This window comes from Anopheles moucheti, chromosome 2 (genome assembly GCF_943734755.1).
Source record: "Anopheles moucheti chromosome 2, idAnoMoucSN_F20_07, whole genome shotgun sequence".
In the NCBI taxonomy this organism is placed as follows: Eukaryota; Metazoa; Arthropoda; class Insecta; order Diptera; family Culicidae; genus Anopheles; species Anopheles moucheti.
This window is the reverse complement of record NC_069140.1, coordinates 98,783,707-98,801,028: the sequence shown is the minus strand read 5'-3', so window position 1 is coordinate 98,801,028 and position 17,322 is coordinate 98,783,707. Positions and strand designations below refer to the sequence as shown.

Genomic DNA, 17,322 nt, shown 5'->3' with positions numbered 1-17,322 from the left:
TTGGTTTTTTCTTCATTTTTTTATGTTCATGACATAATTTTGTTAAATGCCTACCATGGTTAAGGGATTTTCGGTTTGTTTGTTTGACTTTCGTTTTTATTTTGTTATGCACAAAATTTCCAAGTTTTACAACAGTTTTTTGTAAGTTATCGTTTCGGTGAAGGTTTTCTTGTGTTTTCAAACTTTGCCGGATTCAGCCATAATTTGTTGCTTTAAATGTTCTGTTTGATCGATTTTTTGTTTTTTTCTTCTTTCTGGTTATTATTTGGTTTTTGCTCGTTCAGGGACGCCTGGGCGTGCCTTACTTGTTATCACTTTTAGATACTATCACTTATAATTTGTTTGCTGTCTTTCCATTCGTTTCCTTCCCTTTTACCACCTCACACTTCGCTTATCGTCCAGTTAAATCATTTTATCTTATCCATTACACACAGAGTTACACAGACAGTTTTTTCTTTGTTATTACGATCCTATCTTTACGTTCGATCGACGTTGCATAATCTATATTCGTGGGTATTTTGGTTTTGCTTGCACTGTCAACCACCACTACGCATGACGAACTTTGCTCAACCGGGATATAACTTAGGGTAATTTACTTTTCGATACTTTAATAGAAACTCGTGTGTTTTCCGTTTGCGAAACACACACACCTTTATTCACTGGTTTTCGTCACTTTGAAAATGCAAACCGTTCAACCGATGAGGACGAAACTCAAAATCACATTATTGCGATCAAAAGCTGGGTTCACGTTAAACGAGAAGTTGTATCACAAAACCATCATTTAGATCAAAACTGTAACGGACCCTCACTCTGCACAATCTTCGGTTTGTCCTGTCCATTTTAGCTCAGCGGTGATTTTTTAGCTGGTTTTTCGAAAACAGCGACAAAAAACAGGTATGAGGCGAGAGTCTGCACGGTTGGAATTAGAAAATACTAAGAGCCACTGTGTGTTTCGAGTGTGAAACAGCCACTATCAGTTCTTCGGCTGCACATTCCGGGCCGGGCTCGACTAACTACGGAAAAAAAAACAGTGCATCACGTGCACACGTGGATGTTTACATCAAATACTGATTACAAAAACTATCCCGTCTCGTACCATTTCCGGGCCCCAAAAAGCCGGTGGACCATGCATGGAGACGCCTGGTCTTTTACGGAAGCAAAAACTGGAGTTTCATTTATTCGTTTGTACTTAGGGTGGATTTTGGGTACTTGCAGTACCATTGTTTGCTGACATTCGATGGATTTATTCTCCATTGCGACGATGTGACCGTGACCGGCCTGGGTGAGTATGTGTGTGTTTGGTAAGGAGCGTGGGATACGATCACAATTATCACGTTAAGAGTTTTCATCCATTTTCTAACGATGAATAAAATTCGTAAATAATAATAAAACAGATCAAGTTAAATCAATTTAAAACATAAGAAACAAGCTTTAAAATTCAAAATTAAAAATGCAGAGAAGAAAAGAAAGAAAATGCAAAAAAAAAACAATCAAAGATTTATGAGTCAAAACTAAACTTATTTTTAAAATACAAGAAAAAACGAATAAGAAGTCAGCAAATTAACTTTTCACAACAAAAATCATAAACTCATCGTTTGCTGGGTGGAACTATGACTAATACAGCACAGTAATTATTACTTACACGCTAACGCTATCTATACGGAGGGTATTACAATGAGGATAAACGATTAATCAATACATGGTTTGTACATCGAATGGTTTTAGCTTCGAATGCCGCTTATGCTTTTGCTATTGCGAAGAGTAAAAAAACACAACGATTTGCCCCTCAGCTCCAAACCACACCCACACGCACTCACGCGCAACGCCACGAACGTCAGCCCTCTGTAAAGTACCGGGCGTCTCCATCGCCAAGAGCAAAATCTTATCGTTCGATACAAAACGCAAAAGAAGAGTAAAATGGCGTGACGTTAGACGTCGACGGAAAGGATTAAATGATTATTGTTCCCGTTTGCAGGTTTAAACACACACTTTACACCGTATCTGCTGTCGCTGCTGTCGTTGATCAGACAAAATGCCTTTTACGCTTTTGTCGAGCAACTAGCACAACGGGTTGCTATGTTATTCGTTATTCCTTTCTATGCGGTTTTTCTTCGCTTTTCGTTTAATTCCACATCGATTTCTAGAAACAAAATTCAGAAAAGAAATGCCACCTGTGTGCCACATAGTAATAAGCGGTGTAGTAGACTGTTTGCTTGTTCGGTTGAATGTTTTCGTCCTATTCATGATTTACTGTTTTACCTTTTCTTTTACCAATAGCTATTGAATATTATTTGTGTTCGGTGTCTGTTTAATATCAAATGCGTATTACTTTGTTGCTCTCGTTTCATTCTGTATAGTTATGTTCCTTTCACCTCGCTGATTCCAAAGAAGCTTCACACGAGCAGAAGATATGAATAGCCAACAAACACATTACGGTTTCAAAAACAAAATGTACGACACACTTTTTTTTAACGAGAAAAAAGTTACAATACCACTAAATGGAGTTCGCTGGAGAACTTTTCGTTTTTATCTTGGATTTTCTGTGAGTGTGTATGGTTTTCTTTTTTTGCGCTTAGCGTGAGATTACTGAGTTTACCAATACGATTAGTTTGGTTTTATGCTGGTTTGCTCTCGTTCTGTTATGCTCTACTGGTTCGGTACGGTTGGGTTTACGTGTTGGTTTCTTGAATGAGGAAAAAATCTACTACAATTACATACAGATTATTGAGATGTGTTATTTTTTAATTTGTTTTGTTTTCGTTATGTTTAGCCATTTTTCTCGCTTTCGTCGCACGGCGCTCCTACCTTTTGTGCTCGTACGAGCTATCTATATGCCCAATATACTATCCATAAACTTGCACTGTTTTGCTCTCTTCCTTCACACAGCTCTGACCGACTGAAGCCGTTTGTGTGTTTTGTTTGTGTAGTTTTAAAGTTAGTTATTTAATTTTTGTTTTTTTTTGTGTCGCCACTACTTATCATGCTGGTTTTACTCTCGGGATATGAATCGTATTATCGTTTGGTTTAGTAATACTTTACTCCTTTTTTTGTAATAAGTACTGTGTGTTTGAATGTGTGTTTTGTTTTTGGTTCTTTTTTCAACATAGCAACCTAGCTATAACAAGCATTACCACAATGTTGTACTTAAAAAAGTTATGAAAAAAGAGGCGATGTTAATTAATGTCTCATTTGAAACGTGTGAATCGTTAATCAGCTACAAAACGAGTGAAATTTTATTCCAAAACAATCAATCGCAGTGAAGCTTAAAGGTGAGAAAACTAGAAGGCAGAAACTGAAGATAACTTCTGTCGTCAACATCACGCAAAACAACCCGTTTACACAGCGGAGGCAAAACCGAATTGTCATTTGCAAAAGGCAAGAATGGAGGATGGTGTTTCAAGGGTTGATGATGATGGAGTTCAATCATTTTTCGTCTTCAAAGATTTCTTACCATCCTCCACATTTCGAGTCGTTTAAGTTGTGTTTTTCCTTTGTATGTGTTATATGTATTAAGTAGTTTTTTTTTTGGTTGATTTATGTTCCTTCTTTTCTTTTCTTTTTCTTCCTCCTTGCTTTTGTCATGTCACTGTGTAAAAATTTGTTGGGCTTCATTTATTATCAATAGTTTATCAAATTTGAAAATCCTAGTATTTTTTTTTTGTTTTGTTTACTTTTGTTTTTGTTTCCTCATTTGTATCCGACGGCTTTGTTTCTTTTCTTCTTTTTTTGTTCATTTCCTTTCCTGTCTTTTTCTTTTCGTTTATAATATTTTATACCGTCCTCTACCATCGACATATGTGTATATATATATATTTTTTTATGTATATTATATAAATATAGAAAAACACACACACAGTACTTTTTATTTGTTTCTCCTCTTCATCTTCATCTTCTTTTGTGTCTTCCTTCTCCTTACCGACTGTTTTGTATTTCATTCCCATTTACTTTCGCTTCTCTCTTCCCGCTTGTTTGGAATCTTTTCCATTTTGATTTTCTCCTGCAACGGCCGCCTTTTCCAAGATTTAGTGAGATTGTGTTCTGTTTTTCACGACGCTATTCTTATTAAACATCGCATTACAATATTTCAGCATTCCTCGTTGCTTCTTAAAAATTGTTCAGACTTTTCATGAGCAAACAACGAAAGCTTCCATACAGTTGGCCAGTGGACTTTGCGGAGAAAGTCAAACGAAGATAGGGGGTCGGGGGTGGCCGTTCACCTTTCAGTTTGTAATGGTAGATCAGTTTCCTTGTTCTGTTTTTTTTTAATTCAATACACCCTGGACAACACAATCCGCATCCACGCAAGGGCACAAACAGAAAAAAAACATCCACTAGCGAGAGAGGGAATTAAAAGTTCATGTTTTTGGTGGGATTTTGTTCTAATGTTCAGCCCCCAGCGACCACCCCTTCCCCATCCCTCACCCACCCTTCATTCCTCGTACATGCTTCTCGACGGGGGAAGGGGGAGGCAGGAAGTAAATTTTGTAGGGTGGTGTGTGTGTGTGTGTATGAGTGCTACTCTTCATTCTTCCGGCCATGTTGTTGATGTTTCATAATAGCGGACAATATTCACCCCAAAATTAATAAGGCTAAAGAGGGAAAATTTGATGGAAACGATGAAATTACGTATATAGAAGTATAATTTATCGCTCCATTTTATTCCCGTAAAAAAACATCCACACCCACACACACACACACGCGCTCAACATCGACAAGCGGATGATAGTTTTGCTTTGTTTTATTTATTTCTCTTTCTCTTGCTCAATTCATTTGTCAAATGTTTTCCATCTTTGGATACACACACCCCCGAGGGGGAGATAGGGGAAAATATAAGCGGTAAGAAGAGAAGTGATTTTGTAAAATTTGATGTATTGTAGTTTTGTGGTTTTTTTTTTTATTTTGTTTTTGTCACGTTTCGATTTTTCTTGTTTTATTGATTAATTTGTTAATAACTACTACAGACACATACATATACGTTTTTGTTTAAGTTTTGTTTTTTGGTAGTTTTTTTGTAATATTGTTGAGTAATTTTTTTGTTTGTTTGTTTGTTTGTTTGTTCCGTATCTTTCAATGCCGCTTTTCGGTTGGATGATCGCTTGATTCGTCGTGGCGTTTTGTTTCTGAATTCTTCCTTCTTTCCCTTCTCACGTACGTTATAAGAGCAATAACAATTAGAGTTTTCTGGTTTCATCTGTTGTGTTTCTTTGTTTTTTCTTTCTCGCCCGTATCTCACAACACTCTCGGGGTTTATTGTTGTAACCGGTGACGGCATGTTTCAGCTGAGTGGAGTGTACGTGTGTATGGGAGAGTGTATAATTTTCCGTGTTATTTACTTTATTTCCATTCGTGGTGTGTTTGTGTGAGTGTGTAGCTGTGAGATTACTATAATTTTACTATTTATTTGCGCTGTATTGCGAATCCAACTGCTTGTACACAATATAGGGAGGATGGGGAGCCAGTCCATGGGGTGGGTGACGTAAAACAGGGGAGATACTTTGCATTAAGTTTATACTGGTTCTGCTCAATATGATGTTTTGTTATTATTTTTCTTCATATCCATCAATCCGGGGGTGGCTGCTAGTAAATGAGTACTTGTATCAGGCTGGAGGGCTCTTGCTAATTGATATTTTCTCCACGGTATTATTAGTTTTGTTTTGATATCCTTTTTTTATTATCTCCACTTACACAACGCTGCACTTACACAGCTGTAGATAGTCGTGCGGTACTCGCAGATAGTAAGAGAGGAATAAAGAACCAAAAACGCAAAACTCGTACCGAAAAAGCTGAAAACCATAACGAAACGAACGGAAAATTTCAAACAGCGAACAGAATAACGAAATCAACAGGAAAAACCGAACGCAAGAGACGAACCAAAACACATACAAAGGAAAACAATAAAATCATTTCGGTGCACACAAGTGTCAGAGTGAATACCATGGTAAAAATAAATAATAAAAAGACAGAAAAGTAAATTTGTTATTTTGCACATTTTTTTTTATTCATGTGGGATTTTATTTTTTCTTCAAAAAAACAACTTCTACGACTATTGGATGTCTTAAAAACAAAAGACAGTGAGATCACAAATAATAAAAAAAAAACAGAAAAGAACTTGCAGAAGAAAACGGGAAAGGTTACTACACATAAGTTAAAAACAAATTATAATAATAATAATAGAGTAGCGGTAAAGGGGTAGTAATAAAAAAAAAGGAGAAAGATATTTTTATCCTTAATTCGTAAATTCAAATATCACAAATGAAACGGTTTTATCCTTTTTTCCCTATTTCACATTGTATCCTTCATCTTCTCACGACCAGTACCGAGCTACGACGCACATGCACACACATGCTCTGCCGCCATGCTTCTTTTCGGGCGCGTGCAATATGCGTCACCCCATTCTGCGTTTTTTTTTATCTTTCTCGTTTCCTTTTTTTTGTTCCTTTCTCGTTCACAACGGGGAGGGGGGATATTTAGATATCCCTTTCCAGTTTTTCTCCTGCAATTCTTTTCCACGTCGCTTATCATATTATCATCGCTCAATGCTTCCTTCTGCTTGTGTTTGCTTTCGCGCACACATCCATTTCTTATCTTATCATGCTCGTGTGTTTGTCTCTTTAACTTACGCTTGATTATTTTGTTTTTTGTTTTGTTTTCACTTCTTCTCATTGTTTGTTTTGTTTGTTCCGCCACTTTTAACGCAGCCAAGTATTCTCTTCGCGTGTGTAGTTTGTTTTGTTGTTAGACAAAAGAGAAAAAGGAAAAACATTTTCAAAAAATATCCTCCTATTCCAATGCTTAAGCTTAAGATCAATGATTTGTTTTCTTGTTTCAAAAACAAACGAAACAGGAGGAAAAGAGCTACCTCGCTAGAAAGGAATCGGCACTACACCATTGTGTTGTTTTGTTTTTCTTGTTTGCTGTAAGGAGTTTTTTTAGTTTCCATCCGTGATGTGTATATGTGTACTGTACTTAGTGTCTTAGTGTATGCGCGTGTATCTGTATGTATCCTCATCCTAACTGCTTGTTCTCCTTTCCATCCCTTTACTCACAAATGCTTTATTATCGGCTTTCCTGACTTCCACGGCTTACCTCTATATGCAATTCAACACGACCGCTTCTCCTCCTCCACGACCACCGTCCGGCTCATTCTACACCGTAAAAAAAACCTGCGTGTATGTATGTATGTGTGTATTCGCTTATCATGTTAGTTTCGTACCATTGTTTTTTTTTGCTGCAAATTTTCTGTTCGTTATTAAATTTTGTTCCATTGTTTTGCAATTTAAATTTTAAATTTCTTTTTTTGTTTTTTTTTTCTTCCCATTTTTGTTTGCTTCCTCCTTTTTAACGTCCAATTGTTACCTTACTGTTCAAATTTCAACACGCACTGCTGCCCCTGCACATACCAAACGTTTTGCGTCCATTTTGATTTTCGTCCATAGTGTTTTGTTTTTACCACAAGTGTTGGGGTTCGTTACACCAAGTGTTCGATCGACAGCTCGGGCGTTTCTTCACCGGGAAAAGAAGTAGGAACTATGCAAAAAGGTCCAATCATTCCGAAACATTTAAAAACAAATCAAACCGAACCGAAACAGATTTTAACAACTCTCGCGCTGTGCTTTCTTTGTTTTGTACTAGACAGATAGTAAGCGAAAGAGAGAGAGAGAGATAGACAGAGAAAGGATGTATGGATTTACATCGAAGAAAAAGAGTATCTAAACATTGTTAAAGAACTGAACATTGTAGAAGGAAGAAGGAAACAATTAAATGAAAATGATCCGAAAGTTACACATTCCCAAAAACCAGAACAATAAAGTCGAACAGAACACAGTTCGAATGAACTGTGTGAGAGGAAAGTAAACATGCTGCACAGGTTTTTTCCCCCCTTTTTGCCCTTAAAATTAGTTTGTATCGTGGGTGCACTGTGTGTATATGGTAAGAGGTGTGTGTTTTTCTTGTATTGTTCTTAACGTGACCGATTTTTTTGGTTTTCCATCCCCTTATCGCAAAGGACAGAAAGAAAAAGCAAAACTATTACAAGTTGTTACGGTATCGTACACTGATTTGTATTATCTTTTTCGTTTGTTTGTTTGTTTGCTTTGCAAACACACACACTCATACACACATACATGTGCGCAAATGCTTTCGTTGCTGCTCTCTCCCTTTCTCTCTCCCTCCCTCACACACACACACACAGTGTTTTGTTCCTGCTTTTCATCTCAACTTAATCAGCGCTTGGTCGCGTATTCCTTATAGTAATAATTATTCTTTTCCATTATTTGTTGGATGTAAAAAACAATTTGAAAATCCTATAACTGCGCCCACTGCTCATGTACCCCTCCCTGCCACGTCTGCTGTAGGTTATATGTGAGATTGTGTGGAATCGTCCACTAATTCGAAATTCATACACCACTTAATACCGCCTGAACGCGTGGGAAAGGGAAGGTTTTGAGTTGTGAATGAAATGGAACACAAAAAAACCCCTTGCCACACGCGCATTCACAATTGAATTTGTTTTTGTACATGCCTACAATATATATTAAAGAAAAACTCAACAAACGCCCTGTTCGCTTACGCAAAATCTCCTCACGGGGTTTCTAAATTTGTTTTGCCTGCTTTGTCCTGTCCTTCCTTTCGCACCCGGGTGGGAGAGTGGGTGGGATCATCGGCCCCCCTTGCTTTCCCAGCCAACAAACAAAAGCACAAACCACTGTCCTCCGATACGCGGTGGAAAATATGAAGGACCCCCTTGGGTTCTCATCCCTACCCTCCCGACAGGATGGAGGATTGGGTAAAGGAGGACGCGTAATATGTAAGAGGAAAATTGGAAAATCACTAGGAAATCATCACAATAATTCGTTCACAATTAGACGAGTGTTGCAGATTTAAAATATTCAACCAAACCCCAGCCGAAAGCATTAAACCAACCAACACATACGCACAAGCCAAGGGGTTTTAGCCCTTTCTCCTTCGTATGAGACGCATCAGCTTTACAGTAACCTAAGCACGCACACACATTGGACAGATGGAGAACGAAATACTTTTTTGTATAAAATACCCAGAAAACCAAACCCGCTATGAAACGATAGTATCCTCATCAAACACGTTTGACGATTCGTCGGGATTGTGTGTTTGCGCAAGTAAACACACAGAAGCAGAAAGCCAAACCTACTCCAACCACACAATTATTGTGGTTTATTTGGTTTGAAATAAAAGTAGATTAAAAAAAACGCGTTAAAAAAATGGAAAATTAACGAAATGAAAACAAATCCACCGAACCAATCCCAGAGGTTCGCATGAGTTGGAATCAATCTCAACACAACATGAGATATACACACAACGCAAAAGTTTGTGTTACCTTGTACTTGCCAAAAAAAACAAACGATTAATTAAATAACAAAATTGACATGTTTGAAAATCTTGGGAAAAAAACTGATTTTCTTACCAACTTTCTTCACGGTAATAGTGATGGTCGAATGCCCACAGCGTGCGTGCGTGTGTTGGCTGATGCGTGTGCGCGTGTTGTATTGATTTGCTTCGGCTGGTTATTGTTTTTTGTTGTTTATAAAAATTTGTTTGCTGTCCTACTATATCATCTTAATTTAGCTCTTGTATTGCAATGCCTGCGTGGTGTGTTTGTGTGTAGTTTATGCTTACATGTTAAGGATGTGTTTGTGTGTTGTTTCATGTTTTCTTATCCGATTGGCTCTTTGACCGGTTCTCTTCTAGTAAATTCCTTCTTCTCGTTTTCCTGCGCTTACTTATGTTCTCTTAGTTGTTGTTCATACTTATAGCATTTCAGCTTTCCTTTGTTTTTGTTTTACACATTAATCATCACTTGGGTTTTTTTGTTTCTTTTTCAATTTGTTTTCCTCGCCTATTCCTCACCCCGCCATTGTTTCTCCGGCAAACGGAGAAAGAACCCAACGTACACCTTCGTTTTTAAATATTTATAAAATACTTAAAAAGTAGCTGTTTCGTGTTACTTTTCTTCTTTTGTTTTCGTGTTTTTTTTTCTTCTTCCGCTTCTTCATTGCAAAAAAATTTGTCTCCTGTTCTATACGCGCTTAAACACACACACCGATGCAGACACAGTTGCATCTCTTTTCTCACCTCTCATATCTCCTCCCATCCCCCGTTTTGCTTCATATCATAATAGTGGGGGAGGGGAGGTTCACCCTACATAACATATTATAGAGTAATTTGTTTTTGTTGCTTTCGTTTCTTTTTCTTTTCTTTTCGTTTGTCCCTTTTTCTTCTCTTCCCTGCTTCTATTTGTTTTTTTCTTCTTCTCGATATACTCTCGCCTTGCGCAAGATTAAGGGAACAAATAATACAAAAAAATTGGTGAAAATCCGCGTCCTACCTTTCCGCTGTTCCTATTAAAACGCACACTCACTCACGGCACAAGTCCGGCAACACTCGCTCTCGGGTTTTTTTTTTTGGTGCCGCGCGCTGCTGCTGCTGCTGACCGGGGGGTTCCAGATTCCAAGGGTTGACGACGCATGCACACACACACACACACATCCACACAAATGAGCTGTAGTGTCTGTGCGTGCATGTTGATGCTGGATGCTAGGAGCAGGTTGTGATGCTGCAACAACCCCCAATGAGACCAGAAAGTGGACGATCACACACGACTTTTGAGAAGATGATACTCCCCCACGACTGTTGGCTGGCTGATTACACACATATGCTGACTATCTCTCCTTCTTTCCTGATGCTGCTGAATATCCGATCCTTCCAAATGCGGCGGATGGCGCGCTCGCGAAGGGATGTGTGCACTCCACAGCGGGGGGTGGGTGTTGTGCTGTTGATTATTCCCAAACACACCACGACAGATGTGCGTAAAAGGGACGCTATGCTGCTGCTGCTGATTATCGAATGCACTACCACCCCGGTGCGATGAAATTACGAGCCACACACACCACGCACACAAGCACACACGCGTGAACTCACGCCGGGAAATCTTCTTACTCGATTCGATGATACTGTCCACATATCATTCAACTGCTTCCATACCTTCCTCTCTTTCGATGGCCATTTGTTTTCTTCTACTGCTCCAAGGGGCACAAAACAAACATAACGATTCGAGCGCATAATCACATAATCACAGTTCGATGGGGGGGTTGTAGTGGAGAGGGGCGCGAGAGGGAACAAGAGGAGGGTAGTTCCTCCTGCTTTGCTTCCATCAACTTTCCACTCCCAAAATCGAGCAAAATCGTCCACCAGATTAATCACAGATTGCACACCATCACGCGCGCACCAGCTGGCTGAGGACACTCATTGAGAGACAGAGAAATGCACTCCAATTAGAGATATTTAAAGCGTCCTCGCGGGGGGGTTGTTGCACTTTTTCACGCACGTACACGCACACACGCACATTGAATGCATCTTTTCTTTTTCGTTTCATCATCGCACACAATCACTTCCGTTCGTTTTCTTGCATTGGTGGTGGTGGTGGTGGTGTGGGGTGTGTGTGTGTGAGTGGGGTGGTATATTTCAGTTGTCGTTCTCCTATTTCTGATGGACACGCCGCCGGACGTTACACGCTGCCACGCTACACACGTTTCTCGCGAGGAGATGTTGGGATGTGCGGTGGGTGGTGAGAAACACACACTCGCCTGATGAGCGTTTTTGGGGGGGGGGGGGGGAGGGTTTTTTTTTCGTCCCCTCCAATTTTGCCTCCCAACCTCATAGCGGGGGGTTGAGTGACATGGAAGGGTGGGGATGGTGGGGGAGGTGGGGGATCATTGGGATGTGGTTTAGTCGGAATACGCATGGTAGAGCTTGTTCTTTGTCAGCCGGAACTCCGGACTGATCATGATTGTACTGCCACGTGCCAAATTTCTAAAGTGAAAGAGAAGGGAAGAAACGAGAAAAGAGGAAGACAAACAAGATGTAAGTATTTATGTGTGTAACAAGAAAATTGCACAATAAAAACAAGAACGAAAATAAAATGTAAAACTAATGAAAACCCCGAAGGACAGTTGATAACAAGAGTGGGAAATGGTGTGGGTAACTTACTTCAAAAATTGTGGCAAAATCGAAGTCCATCCCCGTCGGTCCTGTTTGAGCGTAAGGTACAGCTCGAACGTGGACACGGTGTTCGGATCGGTCTTCATGGTCGCAATCCGCCTGCAGGAGAAAGATAAAACGAAGGTGTCGACAAACATTAGAACAAGCTCGAAAACAAAGATAGCAGGATGGCATCGGTCACGCGAACGACACTTACCGTGTGTTATCAGGCTCGTCCTCAAACTCGATATAGATCGTGCAACCACGGATGCCGCACGGTTCCTTCTCCGACTGCTCGAACATCTCGGACGATATCCTCGGGAGCAGATCGGCCGGCAGCAACACCTCGGTGCAGGCCAGATGCTGCCGCTTGGCAATGCGCAGCTCGCTCTCGAGCCGCTGGGTCAGCTTCTGCAGCGCATCCTCGTGCGGCGAGGCAGTCAGCGCTATCGTCGCCGGCTCCAGCGGATACTGGTTCTCGCTATAGTACTGCTGCTGCTGCTGCTGCTGCTGCTGACGCTGCAACAACTGCTGCTGCTGCTGCTGCTGATGCTGCAGCTGGCTCTGGTGGGAAGCGTTACTATGGTGATGATGATGATGATGGTGGTGATGATGGCTACTGCTATTGTGATGACTGCGCTGCAGCTGCTGCTGACTTTGAGACTGCTGCTGCTGCTGCTGACTTGGGGCCTGTTGCTGCTGCTGCAACTGCTGTTGCTGCTGCGGCTGGCTCTGATGGCGTTGGCTTTGATTAGAATTCTTGTTACTATTGGCCGGGATTGGCATCAACGGTGTACGGAAATCTGTGCAAAGAGAAAAACAAATAATAACATTTTTCATCAGTAAAACACGCTACTTTTATTGTGTTAACTGCTAAAACTAACAGATAAAAGTCGCATTTTCTGCGAAAACAATTAAAACCCCTCTTGAACATTTGTGTGTGGAGGCCACGTCAGAATCGATTTTTCCCAGTTTTTGCGTGCAGCTTAGAAGGAGAGGGCGAGAGGGCGAGAGAGGAAGGGAAATTTCTCTCCATGCTCGGAATGAGCATCGTTTTTTTCTTTGGACACACACACACACACCAACGCCAACCGGGCTCAGCTGGCCATCGTCATCTCTTCCAACGAAACGAGATTTCCGGGATTTTCCTCTCCCGTGGTCACCAGTGTGCGTGAGCGAAAGGGGTAAGAAAATGGAGTTGGTGGGAAGAAAAGCTAGCTCCAAAAGAAAATTGCTAAAAAGCTTACGAAAATTGTGCTTCGGAGCGAAATAGAGCGAGAGAGTGAGTGGGAGCGAATCCCCAACGAACGCTCTTTTTTCTCGTGGCGCACTTGTGTGAAGTGAAAACGAAACCATTTTCTATCGATCCGCACCAGCCCACGAGAGGGTACAAAAAATTATGTGGAACACAAACAGCTGTTCCGTCTTTGCAGGGTTCGTCCTCTCTCTCGCTCGGTCGAATTTTCTCTGCTCGTCTTTCCTTTTTGGAGCTCCCGCATGAAAGGGATGAATTTTGGAAGGAAAATCGATCGCAGTAAGCCAAAAGTTGAGGAAAAGCATGAGATTAAAAAGAAGATCTCGTGGAAAGGAAATGCAAAAAAATAAAAAATCGATCGTGTCTGTGTGTGAGTGCGGAAAACTATTCTGCAATAAGACACAACACAGTTCACGAACTTGGCAGATACCTACTGATGTACATTCGTATGCCGGGTAACGCTTTTATTTCCGATTCACGACTCACACGCAAAACTCTGAACGAACTTCACAAAAGCGCTTTTCACCAAAAACACTGCACGTACACACAGCCGCAAGACGGGAAGGGTTTTGAATCGAAACGGAAAAACTCAACTGGGAATAAATAAGCTAGGAAGCCACAAGCTGCTTCGGAGCGTGGAAAAACTTCACCGCATTATCGCACTCGTGCAGCAGGAAAACAGCAGGAAAAATGCACGAAACTAATCGAAAAAAAAACCGAGCGCCGTGAGTGAGGTAGTGGGAAAATTTTCACCATCAAAAGTGTTGGGGAAAGAAAACTATCACTCGCTTCTGTTTCCGGAGCTGTTTCAAAAAGATAACTAAACACCACAGCACATATTGGCAACAGCAACCACACACACACACACACGCATGCACAAGTCCGAAAAAAAGGGGGGAGATCCGAAAGAGAAGAGCGCGCGCCGCGTGTGTTGCCCGTTCGACGGTTCGAAAGCGAGTGACACAAGAAGTGAGTGGGGCTTGGATGAGGTGAAGAAGTGACGCACGGCGCAGCGAGCAGAAGGGCCTGAGCCGCACAGTGTGCGAGCGGGAGAGAGTGCGCGAGCGCCGGCAAACGATGTGTGAGAACGAGAGCGAAACGAGCACAAAGTAACGGCACACTGCTGCTGTCCGATCAGCTGTTCGGTTTCGTGTAACGCGAAGGGTGAGAAAGAGAGTGAGAGTAAAGTGAACGCGAGAAGAAACACACTGAAGCAAGCTGTTTCTCACTCACTCCCGTTGGTTTGGCTGCGCTTGAAAATTGCGTACTGATGGTGGGTGGGAGATTTTCGCTCTCGCTCTATCGCGCTGCTTCAGGTCACGAGAAACCAGCTGGTTTTGCCGGCTCGTGCACTATCTCGCTCTTCCGTACGGGTAGCCCTGCATCGCTCTCTCGCGCACGTACGCACACATCCAACCCGGTTAGGAAACTTGTGCACTTAGCAACAGTGAACCGTACGAATCGTGAACATAGGCACCGTGTACACGGTTAAAATCGCGTTTTTTGCATGTAATTTCCTTCTTTTTTGGTGTGTGTACGCTATCTATCTCACAATTTTCCTTCCCTTTTCCTGGGGGACGGCTCACGCGAGTTTGGTGCGTGCTAAAACATAAAATTCACGCTTTAGCACGTGTGGTCCAAGCAAGCGAGGGAGAATTAAGGCGAGAAAAATTAGCCCAATTAACAGAGGGGCTGTCAAAAAATGCGTGACACATTTTGCAATTGATTATTGGTCAAAAAAACAATACAAAAAATATACAACAATACAACAAGGCTACATTGATGAATTTTCCTGCAGTGAAAAGTACACTTACCGTTGACTTTGGTCGATCCCAGGTAGCCCAGCTGGCCCGGATACGGCGGCACAGAGATGAGTTCCATTTTCAGAAACTCTTCAACCAATTCGTCGATTGCAGCGTAATTCGCACTCATAAATCGAACCGTGAAAACCGGGTGAAAAGTGTATGTGCTAGAGTCTCGACTTTGGTCGAGTTTTTTTTCCGTTTGCTGGGGAACACTTGTGCTCTCTGCACAGGAAAATTCACGCACACGAAACTTCACACTTGTTCACGAGATGATAACCTGAAGGACGATTTCGTGCTTCCGAAGTGATTGTTGGGTCAGTTTCCTCGTTCCGGGGGTTTCCTCGTTGTTTTTCCCGTGGCTTTCTTTAGTGGCTCGCTTCTATAACTCTATTTGAACTTGTCAGCTTTGCTCTTCGTTTTTTGTTGTTTTGCGTGTTGTGTTTTGGTACGCCTTATAACGAGTAATCGATTAATAGTAGACTTAGAAACGTAGTCGATTTGCGTTTTTATGTTTCCGTTTTTCCGCTTCCAAGACTCGCTCTCGTTCTCTCGCTGGGATGTGAAGAAAAATGGGAATACTTGTGTTGTTTCTTCCAGAATGTTTCCCTCGGTTCGCTTTTCGCTGCGTCTTCTTCTGTTGAGTTGAGGGCGGAGAGGCTCGTTCGTTCTTAAACGCGTACCTTATTTAACTTTAAAATGTATTATTTGTAATTTCACAGCACTTGATTATCACTTTGATTCGTCGCCGCTTTCCTGCATCTGTCGGGCTTCTTGTGTGACGGCGGCGGGGGGGTGCGCGCTTTTCGCTTCTTCCTAGCTGCTCATTTGCTCGAAAACCACCCGGAAAAGCTCACGCAACACGCACACTTCGCATTCCAAGACAACACACACACTCGAACGGGGGTGGGGGCGTCGTGGAAAAATCACAATTTTTCAACACTTGCTCTCTTGCGCTTTCGCCGCTGTACCGTGTTGTGTCCCTGTACCTGACAAGCGTCAAACATGAAGGAAAAACCACACGCTGGCACCACTGTTTCGGTGTATTAGTAGTAAAAAAAAAACGAGCTGGAAAAATCAATTTCCCTTCATTCGGAACAGCACGATTTTCCTCCTGCCCGGGCGGTTTCGCTAAGTTATGGCTTGAAGCTTTTCCGCACACATCTACTACACACTCACACACAGATACGCATAATACACCGGTTTTTCCGTTTGTGCGATTTTAGTATCCTTCCGCTTTATTTTTGTACCAGAAGTGGATTTAACTTTGCTTCTCTGTTTTATCTTACTTAAACGCACACGCTTTAAAATGTCACTTGGGAATTTAGCTTAATTCCGTTTCCGTATTTTTTCTCGTTTCTAACAGTTTGCCTTTGATTTTGCGAGAGGACTTTGCTCTTGCTATCGCCCGTTTTTTTGCGGAACGCTTGTTTCATGTAACGAGTAGATGTTGCTTGATCAATTGAAAGAAACTAAGTAATTCCCGGCCGGCAACCGAGCCCCCTATTTATAAGCTACACCAGAGCGCACGCACACCATCGCACGGACCGGTCCGAACGCGAAACAAAGAGCACCAACACAGCGGCACGCACACACAGCAAGGCCCGAACGCTCGTGCTGCACGCACACGAAGCACAAAAGCCGAACCCTCCTCGGTGCCCGTATATACCGAACTGCATGTGCGTACGGCATGCTGCGGCGTGAGAGCGACGGCAGAGCCGGCTCTGCGCACTCTTTCGCTCGCTCGCTGTTCACGGTATGGTGTTAGTTTTTTGCTCTCCTCTATTTTCTAACCCTCAGCACGATAGGAAGCGCAACAGAACCCCACCAAATAGCTCCACAAAGTCGAACAAAGCCCGAAGGGTGGGTGGTTTATGTGAGCGGGGTTTGCGAGGGAATGAGGACGCACGGAGGTTTGCGAGTGGGGAACATAAAATCCAGTAACTCTATATACAAGCAGGTTTCCGCTGCTCTCTCCGCTTGCTCCGCGGGCCCTACAAAACACCCAATATCCAACACGCATCTCTCGCACACAAAGCCAACTCCAATTCCAGTAGCAATCCGGTAGGCTCACGCTTGCTCACTCACGCTCACGACGCATAGCGCTCCGAGAGCATCCCGTTCTCGCACACATGTATCCGACTGCTTGCCGTGTTCGGCTCATGCCAAAGGGCATGTGAAAAGGGCGAGAGAAGAGGAGAGAAGAGATGAGAACACACCATCAAACCCCGGTGTCTATTTACCGGTTATATA

At 42.1% G+C, this 17,322-nt stretch overlaps 1 protein-coding gene across 2 annotated transcripts; it reads right to left on the bottom strand.

The window, feature by feature from the left end:
* Positions 1-2,939: 2,939 nt before the first annotated feature.
* On the bottom strand, positions 2,940-16,543 carry LOC128298859 (protein scylla-like). Of its 2 annotated transcripts, none has more exons than XM_053034658.1 (4): positions 15,082-16,543; positions 12,230-12,815; positions 12,022-12,132; positions 2,940-11,844 (listed from the first exon to the last, which is right to left on the bottom strand). In XM_053034658.1, exons 1-4 carry the CDS (start codon positions 15,197-15,199, stop codon positions 11,760-11,762), a joined length of 900 nt encoding a protein of 299 aa, XP_052890618.1. In that variant the 5' UTR covers positions 15,200-16,543; the 3' UTR covers positions 2,940-11,759. The 2 variants fall into 2 exon arrangements, with proteins under 2 accessions (XP_052890618.1, XP_052890619.1); XM_053034659.1 differs by lacking the exon at positions 15,082-16,543 and adding an exon at positions 13,702-14,201.
* Positions 16,544-17,322: the final 779 nt, after the last annotated feature.

Bases quoted from the DNA above. Each gene is read 5' to 3' on its own strand.
- LOC128298859 (XM_053034658.1), bottom strand. From the start codon at position 15,199: ATGAGTGCGAATTACGCTGCAATCGACGAATTGGTTGAAGAGTTTCTG. The intron at 12,816-15,081 runs GTAAGTGTACTT...CTCTTTGCACAG, and splicing joins GGGATCGACCAAAGTCAACG to ATTTCCGTACACCGTTGATG. The intron at 11,845-12,021 runs GTAAGTTACCCA...CTTTCACTTTAG, and splicing joins ATTTTGCCACAATTTTTGAA to AAATTTGGCACGTGGCAGTA.